The 15,300-nt window shown below is 37.3% G+C and overlaps 1 protein-coding gene across 2 annotated transcripts in view; it reads right to left on the reverse strand.

Annotated features, from left to right (window-relative positions):
* LOC126762990 (four and a half LIM domains protein 2) overlaps positions 1-15,300 on the reverse strand; it is a 253,696-nt gene that overhangs the window by 135,704 nt on the left and 102,692 nt on the right. Inside the window, exon 1 of one of the 2 annotated variants that reach the window (XM_050480120.1) lies at positions 9,085-9,748. The exons of the other annotated variant lie outside the window; for it this stretch is intronic. Within the exon in view, the coding sequence (XP_050336077.1) occupies positions 9,085-9,341 (257 nt within the window). The 5' untranslated portion in view covers positions 9,342-9,748. Of the gene's footprint in view, positions 1-9,084; positions 9,749-15,300 lie in introns of those variants that run through there. 2 annotated transcript variants of the gene reach the window in all.

Here is a 15,300-nt window from a genome sequence, read left to right on the forward strand (position 1 = left end):
ACTGCTTAAATGTTTCAACATCGGTCTTGGAAAAGCTGGTTAATAGAGGTGAACATTGTTCAACGATCTACCTAAGGATCTCGAAGTCGCGAAGCAACTGCTGATCGACCAACACCTACTAAGTGCCACTCCAATGTGATCGCAGTAAGTGTGCTCTAACTTGTGACTCCATCAGCTTTGCAGTTTCCAATGATTTCGCTATGACCAGAGGCACCCAGGCGAGTTTGATAATGAAGTAGCTTGTTGCTATTGCTAAGGTGGACAGACACTCCTTGACTAACTTTAATGGCACAGTTAGTGAGCACAACCCTAGTATTGCAGTTCTGCTATCGGAGTGAATGCTCACCTCTTTTTAAGAGATTGCACTTCGCGGCAGAACGTCTACTGCTTCATTAACAGCAGTCACTTCTACCTAAAAATCACTACAGTCGCTGGCAGCCTAAAATTAAGCTTGCTAGAGACTTCCCCTCCAAACTTACTTCCTAACTTTGACCCATCCGCTAAAGAGCTTTAACTGCTCACCGACCACAAATCCCGGGTCAGTTTGTAAGCAGAAGAAAACCCGTTAGGAGTAGCCTATGGGATTTGGATGGATGGGTCCAAATTTTCAGAGATGCAGTTGAATCAGGAGATAGTTCGGCGTAGCAATCTCTCGACCATTTCATGTATTCAACTTCCCTGTATTAGATTGACCGTTGCAGCAATGCACCTGCGGCAATGTCTATGGGTGCTATGTCAATAATGGTATTAAGTATCATTGTTAGTGCAGTCCGTAATGCACTGCAGACGCTAATGAGAGCCGCTCTTTGGACACGTTCAAGCTTCTTAGCGAGTATAGCTAGGAAAGCTTCCACCATAAAACATTACTGGGTGCCACTACCTTTGGTTAGAATCAAGCATCTTTCCTATAGATCCGTTACTTCATTCATGAGATTATTTACGACCTCTAAATATCTCTGCAGGGTATGTAGATGTACATATGTATTTGTATGTATATGCACATAAATAATTATAGATTTCATTCATTTCTCCATCTCTTAGTAATAAAGCGTAGCAAAATCATAAAATGTCATAATTGATCTCTTTCTGATGGAGTCACACACTTGGCATTAACGAATTTGCAATCATGCCGGAACATCTGCCTCCTCACATGTACATCTGCGTATTATGATTCGCGGCGTTCAAATTGTCGCAGTTAAATTACAACCTGCATGTAGATACATTTCCAATCTTATCACGTTTTCGCCAACTTGTGACAGTTTTACGGGGCTCATTTTCATTTCATTGCTCCATCACGGAACAAGTCGGCACGCCGCCTGTGACGTGTCTACCAGCTTTACACTGCCAGCTTGTATGCTTCAACCTGGTTATGTACATATGTATGTAAGCACACATCTTCATCATGAACCCCTTGTGGCTTGCAACCAATTTGCAATGAAGTTGTGACGGCCATAATATACGCCACGCTTGGCTGCCCGCGGCGATGCCGCCGGAGGGGCCGCTAATGTTGACAAACCCATTGACGAGGTTATTGTGTATTCATAGATACATATGTCCAGGTATGTATGTACATATTCAACGCTGCTAGGCGAGTCTAGTCTTCACTGCTTTCGGCTAAGTATTCCACACTTCTACACTTTCTTTACGGCGCTCTTTTAATAAATTGCAAATTGCACCTTACACATACATGTAAACATTCGGCCAACAGGTTACCAGCTAAATTTTTATTCTACTTGTTTCTACACTTATTGCATATGCGTACTGTTGTTGTTCCTATCTTCATGCCATTTAAAAGGATATTCAATTAAACTGCAATGACCTTTGAATTTGTTTGTTAACTCTCGCAACATGTTGCTAAAGAGTATAATATATTCCATCTGACGTATGGAAGGGCTTGGCTTAAATTGAAAGCGTACAAAATACAGCTTTTGCCAGAACTGAAGCAGCTCGAGCTTCCCAAGCGACATTGCTTCGCTCTATGGGTTCTTAAAAAGTTCCAAGAAGATCTGATGCCTGAAATAGAAGCTCGTAATCGCGACGACATTTGATTTCAATAAGACAGCACCACTTCCCACACATGGCATCAATCAATGGATTTATTGAGAGGTGTTCTCTCAGTCTCGGTTCCCTCTTCGGTGAGCAGATAATTTCACGTTTTGTGCCAGTCGATTGGATTGGATTTGATATGTCAAGTCTAAGGTCTATGCCGAAAATCCCGCTTCGATGTAGGCTTTGAAGCAAAACATCACGCTTGTCATTCGCCAGTTACCAGTCGAAATGCTCGAGCGAGTCATAAAAAATTGGACTCAACGAATGGACCAACTGAGATGTAGCCGGGTCAACATTTGAAAGAGATGATCTTGAGGAGAACAAAAATTACCTTTTGCACCATGATGACGCCACTGCTCACCTAAAGTTACAAGTGTATGAATATTTGTCCAAAAACAACAACATATTAATGGTGCCGCAGCCACTGTAGCCCTAAGATCTGGCCTTCTGTGATTTTTTTGTTCCCAAAAATAAAGAAGTCTCTGAAAGGACGACGATACATTACAATTGAGGAGGCAAAAACTAAAACGAAGGAGGAGCTATGTAAATAAGATCACAAAAAATTAAGTTTTTAAGCGCTTTGAGAATTGGAAAAAATGATGGCAGAAGTGCAATATATGAGGGGTGATTACTTTCAGGAAGATAGAAACCAAATAGATATTCATGACTAAATAAACACTTCCTTAAGTGGATCGTCCTATGTGACGATTTGTTTTTAGTGTTTTTATAGAATTTTTTTCTACGACCAGCGAAGAGATAGAGCTTTAAGTCTATTATCATTTATTAACATATATATTTCGATAGTATAAATATACATTCTACATAGATTGAAAATATTGCGAAGAACATGAATAACAGAGTACGACGCCTCGAAAAAATGGGCTCGCACTTCCTCTATTTGAAACAAAAAGGATTACCGGCGTTTTAATATGTAAGCCTCCCATAAATTCAAGTGAATATACTGAAAATTAGAATTTTGGAAGAGATTTGAGAGGGACACTTGTTTTTGTTATAAAAAATCGAAATTTTAGGAATTTTTATTTGATAATAATTTGAATCTTGAATGTTCCCTACAAATTTCAAATCATTACATCAAGTACTCTGAATGTACTGTAAAAAGTTCGAGTCATTCGGTGAAGCTGTTTTTAATACAGGATGAATGAAAGTTTGAAAAACATAGTTTTGAGAATAACGCGTTAAATTCTCAAGATTAGATTTTTTCCCCCTATTACATGGGGTGACCTCTTAAGAAATACAAAATTGGGATTATACCCTTACAAAAAAAATCGAAAATTGTGGTCTGAAGTTTTTCCATCTCATGTCCAAAATTGTCAAAATCAGATCATGACTTATCAAGCCCCCAAACACAGTATAGGTACTATATATGGAACTGATTACCTATAAATGACTATATATTGAAATCATATCAAAATGTCTTCTTGCAAAAAAAAAAAAAATGCAATGAGGTTAAACTCGTCCGTAGTTCCCAAGATAGCTTAGCAATTTTAAATGAACTTATAATGCTGGATATACCATAATTCAGTGCCGAATATGCAGGAAATCAGTCGACAGATTAACTCAGCTCACATGCACTACTGATAATAATTTTTATTATTCTCTCACACACATTACCTAAAATAACTTATCTGCCAATGTGTGAGTTATTTCCATCAAATTGTGAGGAAACATGTTCTCATACTTGAGTAATTTCAAAAGTTAATGCAATCAGTCCAAACATTCTCCCAGTCCCAATCACTGTTTGAACTCTTCGTTTTAGTAAAATTGGTACTATTTTAATAAAGTTTAGTGGTTTTTCTAAATATATTGAGGTTTAACGCTAAATTTTATTTAAATTGGTTAACATTTTTGTCAAGCCTCCAGATCCCTAATACAACGATTTCCGATTATACGGTTCGTAATGATTCTAACCAACTCTTTGCATGGCCAGAAACCGTACACATCCGACATCCCTTTCCCTACGATTTCCTGGGCCTACTGTTGGATGACCTCGCTAACAACTGATGTGAACCTTATCACCCTAACGGAGACTAGATGCCCGTTACTAGAACACCATTAGGCACCGATTATTTCAATCGAATTTATAAGAAAATATTAGGTTGTAACCCAAAAAAACGTGAGTAATTCGCTTTAATTCTGATAAAAAAGTATTTTGTGCAAAAATATCTAAAAACATACACAAAATTTCTTTGGAAAGGCCAAAGTTTTAAGTTAATTTCTGTTGCTCATATTCACTTTCGTGCTTTGAACTTGTTGCTACCTCGGCTCGAAAAGCTTTCGTTCGGTACATACACACGAGGCGATTAAGCCATTACTCTACAAAAATCTCAAATCTGTGCGATAGCACACTTGAATTGGTGAATAAAAATCTTTTAAAAAGTGCACTTGCGTCAGCTCTAAATTCTCTTTATCTTTATTGCTGTCATTCTACGTGGCTCATAAATTTTAATAACCAGCCCGAAACAGCTGAGACGACTGCCAAATGGTAGAAGCGGCGAAACAAAACACTTACTCAGCTGAGCGGCACTAATGGGCCCCATTATCATGCCGGCGAGTTCGAATTTTATTCAATTGTTTACAGAGTTCAACTTATTTTCCTATTAATTATAATTATGCCCTGAACAGGGTATATTAAGTGTGTCAACATGCTTGTAACACCCAAATGAAACGTCGGAGCTCATATAAAGGGTATAAACAGAATGCCATGTCCATCTGTTTGTATTCCACCCAGTTACTCAATTTTTGAGATATCGATCGGAAATATTGCATACACCCTTTCCTTACCAAAAAGCTACTCAATTGTCGGAACCGCCGATATCGTAAAGTAAAAACTAATAAAATATAACTCAAGCCCTTATATGGACATCTTTTTAATTTGACAAAGTATCTTTACGTCATTTGGCATGAGTTCATTGTTCAAACCAATGGAGTATTCTCCGTAGAAGTTTTTCAGATAGGATCACTATATCATATACCTGCCATACAAATGGATCGATCAAATTCAAGTTCATGTAAGACACGATCTTTTATTTGTCAAGGTATCTTCATGAAATTTGGAGATTATTAATCAAGGCATTAGTACAATTTCCGAAGAAACTGTTCAGAACGGAAAACTATAGCTTATAGCTGGTATTCAAGCTAACTGATCAAAATCAACAAATTCAACATAATGATCTTTTTATACCCTTTTATGCTATACAAAATACACCTGCGAAGGGTATTAAAGATTCGTTACAGCCAAAGGAACGACTTGGCACATTTTACGTCGAGATCTTAAATTGAAACCGGACAGTTTGTGTCTATGCTGAAGCCCTTCGACCTTCCCAAACGATATCGCTTTGCTCTATGGGCTCTTGAAAATCTCGAAGAAGACACGACGTTTTCGAACCAAATTTTGTTCAGCGTTGAGACTCATTTCTGGCTCTATGGGTATGTAAACAGTCAAAATTGAGACATTTGGAACGAAGACCAACCGTAAGTAAATCAAATGCTGCCACTTCAACCAGAAAAACAACGGTTTGGTGTGGTTTGAGAGCCAGTGGAATCAGTGGTCCATATTTCTTCAGAAATGATGTCGGTGTGAATGTAACCGTCAATGGCGACCGTTATCGCGCCATGATAACCGACTATTTGATGTCTGAAATTGAAGCTTGTGATCTCAGCGACATTTGGCTTCAACAAGATGCAGCCAGTTCCCACACATCACATTAATCGATGGATGTATTGAGAGAACACTTCGGTTTTAGGACGGTGGATTGGCCACCAAGATCGTGTGATATTACTCTGTTAGATATGTAAAGTCAGTGGAGATAGGTAAGTCGAAAGTCTATGCGGACAATCCTGTTTCGATTCAGGCATTGGAGCAAAACATCACGCGTGTCATTCGCCAGTTAACATTCGAAATGCTCGAACAAAACATCGAAAATTGGGCTCAACGGATGGATAATCTAAGACGTAACCGCGGCCAACATTTGAAGGAGATAATCTCCAAAAACGAAATGTCAAAGAATGTTCTTTCGAATGGTAATAAACATTCCTCATTAAATGTGAAGTTTCTGTGTTTTTTTTTAATTGGGAACCTCGAAATGGATCACCTTTTATATGCACATAAAAATATATATTCATCATATAAGACGAATCTCTTTAATATTATTAATTTCATTTCACAATTTTTAATGTCTATTGAGGTAAACGTATAATTTCGCTCTCACTGAGAGGAAATATGAATTATTTATAAGAGTCAATAATATTTGCTCACTCATGCTTTAATCCAAGCGATTTAATGCATCGAACTATTTGACGAGTTAAAAAAATTTTCGCATTTCGATATTGCTTTAGAATCATGAATGAATTTTTCATAATTTTCGTTGTTGTTTTAGTGAAATATCAACAAAAGCGAAACTACTAATGCCGCTGAATGATAATGACAACAATAGCGAAGCGAGCGACAAGATGGAGAATGGAAAGAGAAGCGAATTGAACGAGATGTGCAAGTCAACAATAATTGTTTGAGCGCCATGGCCATGGCTTTGATATGTACATATGTGAGTGTGTTTTGTTGTCAATTTTATTTCTTCTCAGCTTTAAAACGGCTTGCTTTGTTATTATGCAAATAATGACTGCTTATATGGCATTATTTTAACACTTGCTTTTATGCGTCGCTTTGGAGCGATTCGTGTTGTCTGCTCTCTGTGTTTATGGAGTGAAGCAGAGCAGTTTAAAGTATGCTCAAGTGTTCAAAGTTCACAAAGAAAACAGATATCTGACGAGAAATCAAAGTTCATAACAGACAAATATGAATGCATTGTGATTATTACAGCAACTAACACATCCGAGTTTTACAAAATTACAATTCAAAAAAGAAAAAACGTAAATTTCAGCAACAACGAAAATAGAATACCCTTCACAGGTTTATTGTTTAAAGCATAAAAGAGTATAATAAGTATATATTCTAGTTTCGAATATATGTATATATTCTAGTTTCGATCGTTCAGTTTGCATGACAGCTATAAGCTACAGGGATACGATCTGTATAATATAATCGGAGATTGTAGTAATGCTTTAGACAATAATCTAGACCAAATTTCATTAAGATAGCTCGTCAAATGCAAAAGTTTTCCATACAAGGTGTGGATTTTGATGGTTCAGTTTGTATGACAGCTAAATGCTATAGTGCTGCGATATTACTAGTTCCGATATATGGGCAGCTTCTTCGAGGAAAGGAAGTGGTCACGATTTCAGATCGAGAACTCAAAAATGAATTTAAAATACAATATATTTTAACTGAAAACACTACCATCATCATATGGGTTACTAATTAGGGTGCGATGAAGCCCACATCAAGAAATTAATACAAACTCGCCATAAATACCATTTAAGTTTCCGATCAAAGTTAGTAGGCTGCAATTCATAATCGTTTAAAACGTTTCCAAACCTTCAAGCTTTAATTCATAACAAACTTAGCCAACGCACCTCCTATGAGCTTTGTATTCAGATACACCTAATATGTAATGAAATGATTAAAGCAATAAACACAAACAATTCCGACTTGGCCCTGTGTCCATTTTTGCATGCCATTTAAATATGCAAACCAACACACATACACGTATCGCATTCGAAAATCTTACACAAAAACGAAGCTTACATAAAAGCGCAGCGAATGGAGTATGTAGGAAATCAAGTAAAAAACGATTCGTCGTTTTAAATTACATGTGAGTGGCTCAAATTGAGGGCATAGGTTGTTTAACGGATAGCAGTGAGTCGTAGGCAAGTGGTTAGAAACAGCTGAGATATACAGTTGTGAAAAAAACCATATGTTTGGAAGCATACAATGTGAAAATAATGTAAGACTTTAAAAAAACGATTTTAGATAACAATTTTAACGAATTTTTAACAAAATTTCAACAAGATAGCTTTAATCTAAATTACTAAAATTCATACTTTTAAGCCGGAATAACCATTAACTAATCAAAAGTGGTTCAAATATTAGCTAATTATCCAAAAACTTTTGATTTTTTTGTTAGGAAGTAAAACATAATCTCAGAGATAACTCTTCATACTCATTAAACCCTGCACAGAGTATATTAAGAGAGCCACGAAGCTTGTAACAGTCAGTTCGAATCGTCGGAGACCCTATAAAATATATATGGAGCAGAGCTGAGTTGAGCTGTATATACCCGAACTAGTCCCGCAGTTTTTTAGATATCTTCTTCTTAATTGGCGATATCACTCTGAACTTTTTCACACGATATTTTCTCAATAAGAAGCTGCTCATTTTTCGGAAGCGCTGATATCTGATTAAAATAGTATATAATAACGATTTTTCTAGTTCTCGAAACACTTTTCATAAGCACTTTTTGAGTTGGCCTTCAGTTCCTTCAGCGAATTTCATTTTATCTCTTCGATCGACTGAAAACGGGTTTCACAGAACGGCAATTTCAGTTTGGGGGAAAGAAAATGATACGGGGCCAAATCTGGTATCGCGACGAGTCCAGCAAGAACGGACTCGCGAGAGGTCGAGCTCTCTTGCCATCTCTCTAACACTTGCCTGAGGATTTTCAAGCACCATATGCTTTACTTTTTTATTATTTTCATCAGTTGAAGAGGTCGAAGGTCGTCCAGAACGAGGCATATGTATATTCAACGTTCTCTCGACCGCCTTTGAAGGCTTTGTACCAGTCGTAGGCTTGTGTTTTTGATAAACTGAATCATCGTGAGCCTTTTCCAACATTCGCAATGATTCCATACACGAAATTTGATTAGAAATACATACAAACTTTGAGACAAATTCTTTGTTCGATATTTTTTTTTTCATTGTAAAAATCGCAACGCACTTCTGATGATTTATGAACCTAAGTACACCTCTTTTCTTGTTTAAATTTTACTATTTCGACACACACGTCTACGCTTAACTACTACTACTACCATTTTGCACGCCACTGTACCTACGCATACCTGCTTAGTTGTAACGCAACGGCAATGCAAAGAGAGCTGTAAGAGAGCACACCACTCACTTACCTTGTTATCATATGATTTTCATGCGCTTTGTTTTGCTTGCGTTGATTGTTGATGTTGTTCTTGTTTTCAGTTTGTTTACCAAAAAGTAGAGCCTTTGATTTCTTACGGCGAATGGCCATGTGACGTTCACGCGTCAAAAATTTCGGTTGTTTTCGAATCAGTATCGGTTGTATGGCGAATTCATCGCACAATTTAATTTTAGGAATCTTCTTGAGGAGTTGCGGCTTGGCGCTCTCAATGCACGAGGGAAGACGCATTTTGGTAAACTGAGTTGGACTTTTATAACTATTATTTATTATTTACGCGCGCGTTTCAACGACAGCGTAGACTTCACTTCGACAGTTTGTTAAGCGGCCGGTTTCAAAACGCAACTGAGTTGCTAACGGCAAGCGATTCGTTGAAGCGCGCAACTTGCAAATACGGAGGCCAACGAAGTCAGTCAAATTGCACGACAACCGTTTATATCAGTCGTTTGAGCGCAACTAATTGTTAAGTAATTTATATATTTTTTTGCAATTATTTTTTATTTTGTTTTATTTCACTTTTTTTCATGTTCAATTTTTATATGTTTGTATGAAGGAAGGGGAAAAAACGCCTTGTTATACAAAATACGACTGAATTTTGAAGCGCTTCAGTGTTTTTAATCATGAAATATATGTATACTTCTATACATTTATATATATATAGTATATATAAGCACACATACATACAAGTATCTACTGATAAGCGCTGTTTACCACTTCAATTTGACTCATTTTCAACAACTGCAGTCGTCAATGCTTCACAATCATCATTGTTTATGTACACAAATATATATACGAAAACATATGTGTACATGTGTAAATATGTATCTACTAGGCAGTGTTTTAAAATCGACACTAACGTTTCAAATAAAGAACCGATTTTTTGCAAATTTTATGTGTACTCCATACAAGTATCTACTGATAAGCGCTGTGTATACTATATATACGAAAACATGTATGTCATATAATTATATATGTCTCACTTGTCTGTCTGCGTACGCGATAAGATATGTTGCACTCACTCACAGACGCGCCAAGACACGAAGTATGAATTATTATCTCATGCCACCAAAAAGCTAAGTATGTATATTTGCTACAATTTGAACAAAATCCGACTAAAAAAACGTCAATTAGCATAAATTAGCCGAAAGTGACAACGGAGTCACCGATCGAACAGCTGTTCGCAAAGCGTGCTTTCGTCAAAGCAAAATTCTCTTTTAACAAAGAAACGTGAGCCGCTGAGTAGTAAATAGTTTGTAGACACCACACGTTAGCCGACACGAAAAGATTCACTCTAGAGAGCTTTTGACTGGAGCAAATTCGTCAGCTTTGATTACCACTTGAATGTCAACTGAATGAATCGAACAGCTGTGATGAGCTGCGGTAGCTCGTCGCTTGACGAAGTGTCGAAGCCCTACTTTAAAAGCCGCGTTGTGGTGCACACTCTTCAGTGTTTGCTTACGCAGACATAAAGGCGTATGCAGTATGTATTTACAAATTTAGTAAGACTACTTTAGGGTGGAGCAATTTTTTTGATAACGCTTTGGTAGAACTACATTTTGTGAGTTGATAGCAGAAATCATCCGAGGTTTCACTTGGTTGTTTTTTACGTGGCGGGTCCGAAACCCAGCGCGCTACTCTGGGAAAGGATGTTTCGCCTTCTCACTTTAGCTCGCCTTCAAATAGACTTTTTTGCCAGGGTACTTGGTCTAAGACCGGAAGTCGTAAGGTGCTTGAGCCATATGTAAAAGAAAGATTTCTGGCCACTCCCAGCTGAATGACACTCAGAGAACTTTCCTCACTTACTCACGCACTTCTACACATGGCTCCATCGTCGCGGTGTCTACGCCAATAAAGAAGAAGATGGCCTCTAATAACAAATTTTTTTTTTAAAGTATTCTACATACTTAAATTAAGATGAGACCAACAACATATACACAGATGGATCAAAAATGGCTTAATGAGTGGCCGCTGAATGCGCGTGTTGCGTAAATGGAAAACTCGCTCGGTTCGGCTTTAACCGTCCACTTTGCGAAAGCTCTTAGGTAACCCTTCAAGCTTCCGAAATACTGAGTATCTTCGAAGGAAAAGTCCTTCCAGTCAGGAAAGCGGCTGAGATAGCTAACGATGCAGGAAACAGGATAAAGAAGCTCAACATATACGTCGATAACCAGGCGGCCTTTAAGGCAATAATCTCGCATCGTATTACGTCAGAGAATGTCCTTAGAAGCAGGGAGACGAGATTTAGTGTCTGACGAAAAACGACTGCATATATATTGAATTGCAAGCCACAAGGAAATTCCGGAAACTGAAAAAGCTTCAGAGAATGTCAAAGGTTCTATTTGTCTGACTACCTAACCAGTGCAGGAAATATGTACGGAAGTTACTAAAAACGATATATTTGTAGCTAAAATGAAATTTCCGAAAGGTCTGACGGACGTAACAGAATGAGATGTAATGCCTTAAGGAAATGCACAATGACCAAGATTATATGTCAGTGACCTTTTGCTCACACGACTTCCAAGGGACGGTTTTTGACCTAATGACAGGTAAAAACCTACTAACATTACTTGCGAGTCGGATAGGCAGAAATAGCGATGATACATACAGAAAGCGCAAGAAAGTAGGCATGAGAGAGACGCCTGAACACCTTCTATGCCTCTATAAAGCATTATCCACAACTCGTCTTAGATACCTAGGAGCTTCGCAGCGCAATGGGCTAGGTGAAGTATCAAAATTAGATCTCAAGTCGCTCATAAAAGTAGCAAAAGGCATTGACGAATACTTCAGCTCAAAATAAACTGAATCTCATTCCGATATTACTAAAGATCTGAAGGTATTATTTGTGTTTATTGGTAGCAACTAGCCTTAAGTAAATTAGGCCACTTCTGAGCATACTATATTTCAAGGCTGAAGTTATACACCACTTCCTTGGACATTACAGTCTGGGAGATCTACGGTATAGATAATGTAGAGCAAAGGCGCAGTATACTGCCTTGAGGTAAACCAGAGCGTGTGGGTCTTAGATCCGACTCAGCACCACGACACCTAATGAAAAACGTCCGATTATGCAAGTATGACTTCGGCAGTAAGTAGTAAGTTACGCACTTAAATTGTTTAATTAGTCCTTTGTACGAGCCAGACCTTGTCAAATGTTTAACGGACCTCAACGAAAACTGCAGATAATTATTAACAATTTTGAAGGTCATCAGTTATTAATCCGTCTACTCTATGAATTGACCAGTTTCTAAGGTTTACTACAGTACATTTCCATTGCGAAGGAGCAGAAATTTTTATCAGCACTCGTTCCTTTTCGAATTACTTAGAATTTACTATTCGGCAGTTAGCGTTAAGACGACCCTTATAGTAGAAGGCGAAAGCCGATGAAACACCTAACGCGCATTGTGCATCAAGCCAGCTACTGCACGTGTATTTTGTAGTCACATGTCAACAAAAACACACATGTGACAAGAGGCAATCAAAGGACAGCGCAGAGGAATGCAGAGAAGTTTCATTGAATTTAGGCTTGTAGTTCATACATAGATATTCAAGAGTTTAATCAAAATAATCACTTGTTGATATTTATTGGTTCTTAATAATAAAGTATCATTTTTATATTCCTGTAACATGTTGCTACTGAGACAAATTGTTTTGTTCACCTAACGGTTGTTTGTATCACTTAACATTATGCAGGTATATAGTGTTCTATATATAATTAAATTATCAGCATGACGAGATGTGTTGAAATCCGGGTAGCTGGCTGTCTGTTTGAGCGATAACTTGAGTAAAAATTTTGATATCTTGGAGAAACCTGACACATATGACATGTTACGTTTCCTGACACAAATGGGATACATTCATTAAGATACAAAGCTATAATTTTGTACGGAGGATTACAGTGGTGAGAGACACTTGAGGGCTAAAAATTGTTTAAAAATAGGCGTAGCACCGCCCCTAAATGGTTTAATGTTTACATAGTCTAAACCGCTAATGCCAAATAAACCAAACTTGCTAAGAGGAAGCCATTTTAGTACTTCTTCTAACACTGTTAAAATGGGTAGATATAATAACCGGAAATATAACGGATATGTTGAAAACTACTAACAGTAAAATTCTTCTCAACCATGATGTTAAGGAAAGATTCCCACCATTGTGTTGAAAAAAATCAGTAAAATTTCGTCAATATTTCTTTTATTTAGCCACCATATACCTTATTTAAAAATTTTCGAACTTCCAGTTGACTTAATACCGCATCTATTGATCATTATGTGAGAAATCATAATGAATTTCAGAAAGAATATATCTCTAACAAGTAAGGAAGGGCTAAGTTCGGGTGTCACCGAACATTTTATACTCTCGCATGATAAAGTGATAATCGAGATTTCATTATACGTCATTTACATATTTTTCAAATACCGTATTTTTGTAAAGTTTTATTCCGCTATCATCATTGGTTCCTAATGTTTATACTCGTATTATAGAGAAAAGGCATCAGATGGAATTCAAAATAGCGTTATATTGGAAGAAGGCGTGGTTGTGAACCGGTTTCACCCATATTTCGTGCATGTCATTAGGTGTAGTAGTTCCTGAGATATGATTTTTGGTCCATAAGTGGGCGAGGCCACGCCCATTTTCAATTTTTAAAAAAACCTGGGTGCAGCTTCCTTCTGCCACTTCTTCCGTAAAATTTAGTTTTTCTGACGTTTTTTGTATAGTCGGTTAACGTCTTTTAGTGATTTTCAACATAATCGACTTTGATATCTAATTTGATGTCACTTTCGTATACTTCGTTTAGTCAATTAATGCTTTTTGCAAACCTGACTTGATATCTTATTTTGATACTTTCGATAAGCTCCCAGATAACTAGGATGAATACGAGCTAATGCTGAACAGAAGCATAGAAGAAAGGCCTCTCTCAAGCCTACTTCCCTGCACTTATGCCCATCCGAGTCGTATGTGATGCCATTGTGACCTTTTATAAGGCCAATAACCGTCCTACAGTTCTTTAGAGACCATGAAAAAGCTTACATGTTTTCCTTCAGCACCCTGCATCCCCCTAAGTCAATTCATCTCACCTTGATCAGTCTGCCAATCCTTTCGGAAATGTCATTGTTTAACGTTTACATGACTTACATAATTCCTGCACTAGTTACCAAAGAAGAATGGCACTTCTGACAATCTCACCAGCTATTCATTTTTTTGGGGCCTGGAACCCAGCATATATGCAGTCACTCTCCAGATAGCCACTAAATTTACTGCCTCCCCACTTCTAAAGACATTATCTGACGTAATGCGTTGTGCAATTAATTGTCGCTTGGCTATCGATGTATACCTAATAAGTATTATTTATATTGATATTCGGATATGGCTACTATTACATAACTTGAGGACTCGAATTTCACTTTGTATGCTATCCAACTTAACACGAGATAACCGACAGAAAAAATACATTCCATTGGATGAGCAGTTTTATTACAAAATTACTTTTTTATCTAACTAAAAATTATATAAAAAATAATTACACGAATTTAAAGCGGAATGAACGACGAAAAGTGTTATGCATATTGTAGTGTGCTGCTTCACGCCCTGAAAGAAGCAATAAAGCACAAAAGTACAGTAATTAATCTCTGCTTCAACTTCGTGTGGAGAAAACAATGATATTTTAGACAACTCTTCAACCAATTCAACAAGTCAATGACTACCAAAAAATAAAAAGCAAAATTGCAAAGCTTTTGTCTTTTGAAAAGCTAAAACGTACTTTTCGCCGATGATCTCACAAGCGTCATCTCCCAACTTTCACTCGCCACAATCCATCAATCAGCGCGTGTGCGAACGTGTTTTGCAGCGTAGCTGGAACATCCATCCAGTTTATTGACATGCGAATCCAATGGCGCTGCGCAACGAATTAAGAACAAACGTTTGCCAATTTGAATATCTCTGCAAATGGACCGAGAAAGGTCAATCAGAAATCAACTGCAAATCTATGGCTTCTTTATATGGAATTCGTTGTTTCGGCTAAACATATTTATTTTATATGTATTTGTGAATATAATTATTTGGGTAAGTAGGTCTTTAGCACTTTTGCTGTTTTTATACTCTTGCAGCATCTTGCTACAGAGTATAATAGTTTTGTTCACCTAATAGTTGTAAAACTGAGCGAGATAAATGGTCACGATTACGAGACGAGTTAAAA

The sequence above is a fragment of the Bactrocera neohumeralis genome, chromosome 6, assembly GCF_024586455.1.
Source record: "Bactrocera neohumeralis isolate Rockhampton chromosome 6, APGP_CSIRO_Bneo_wtdbg2-racon-allhic-juicebox.fasta_v2, whole genome shotgun sequence".
NCBI classification, from domain to species: domain Eukaryota; kingdom Metazoa; phylum Arthropoda; class Insecta; order Diptera; family Tephritidae; genus Bactrocera; species Bactrocera neohumeralis.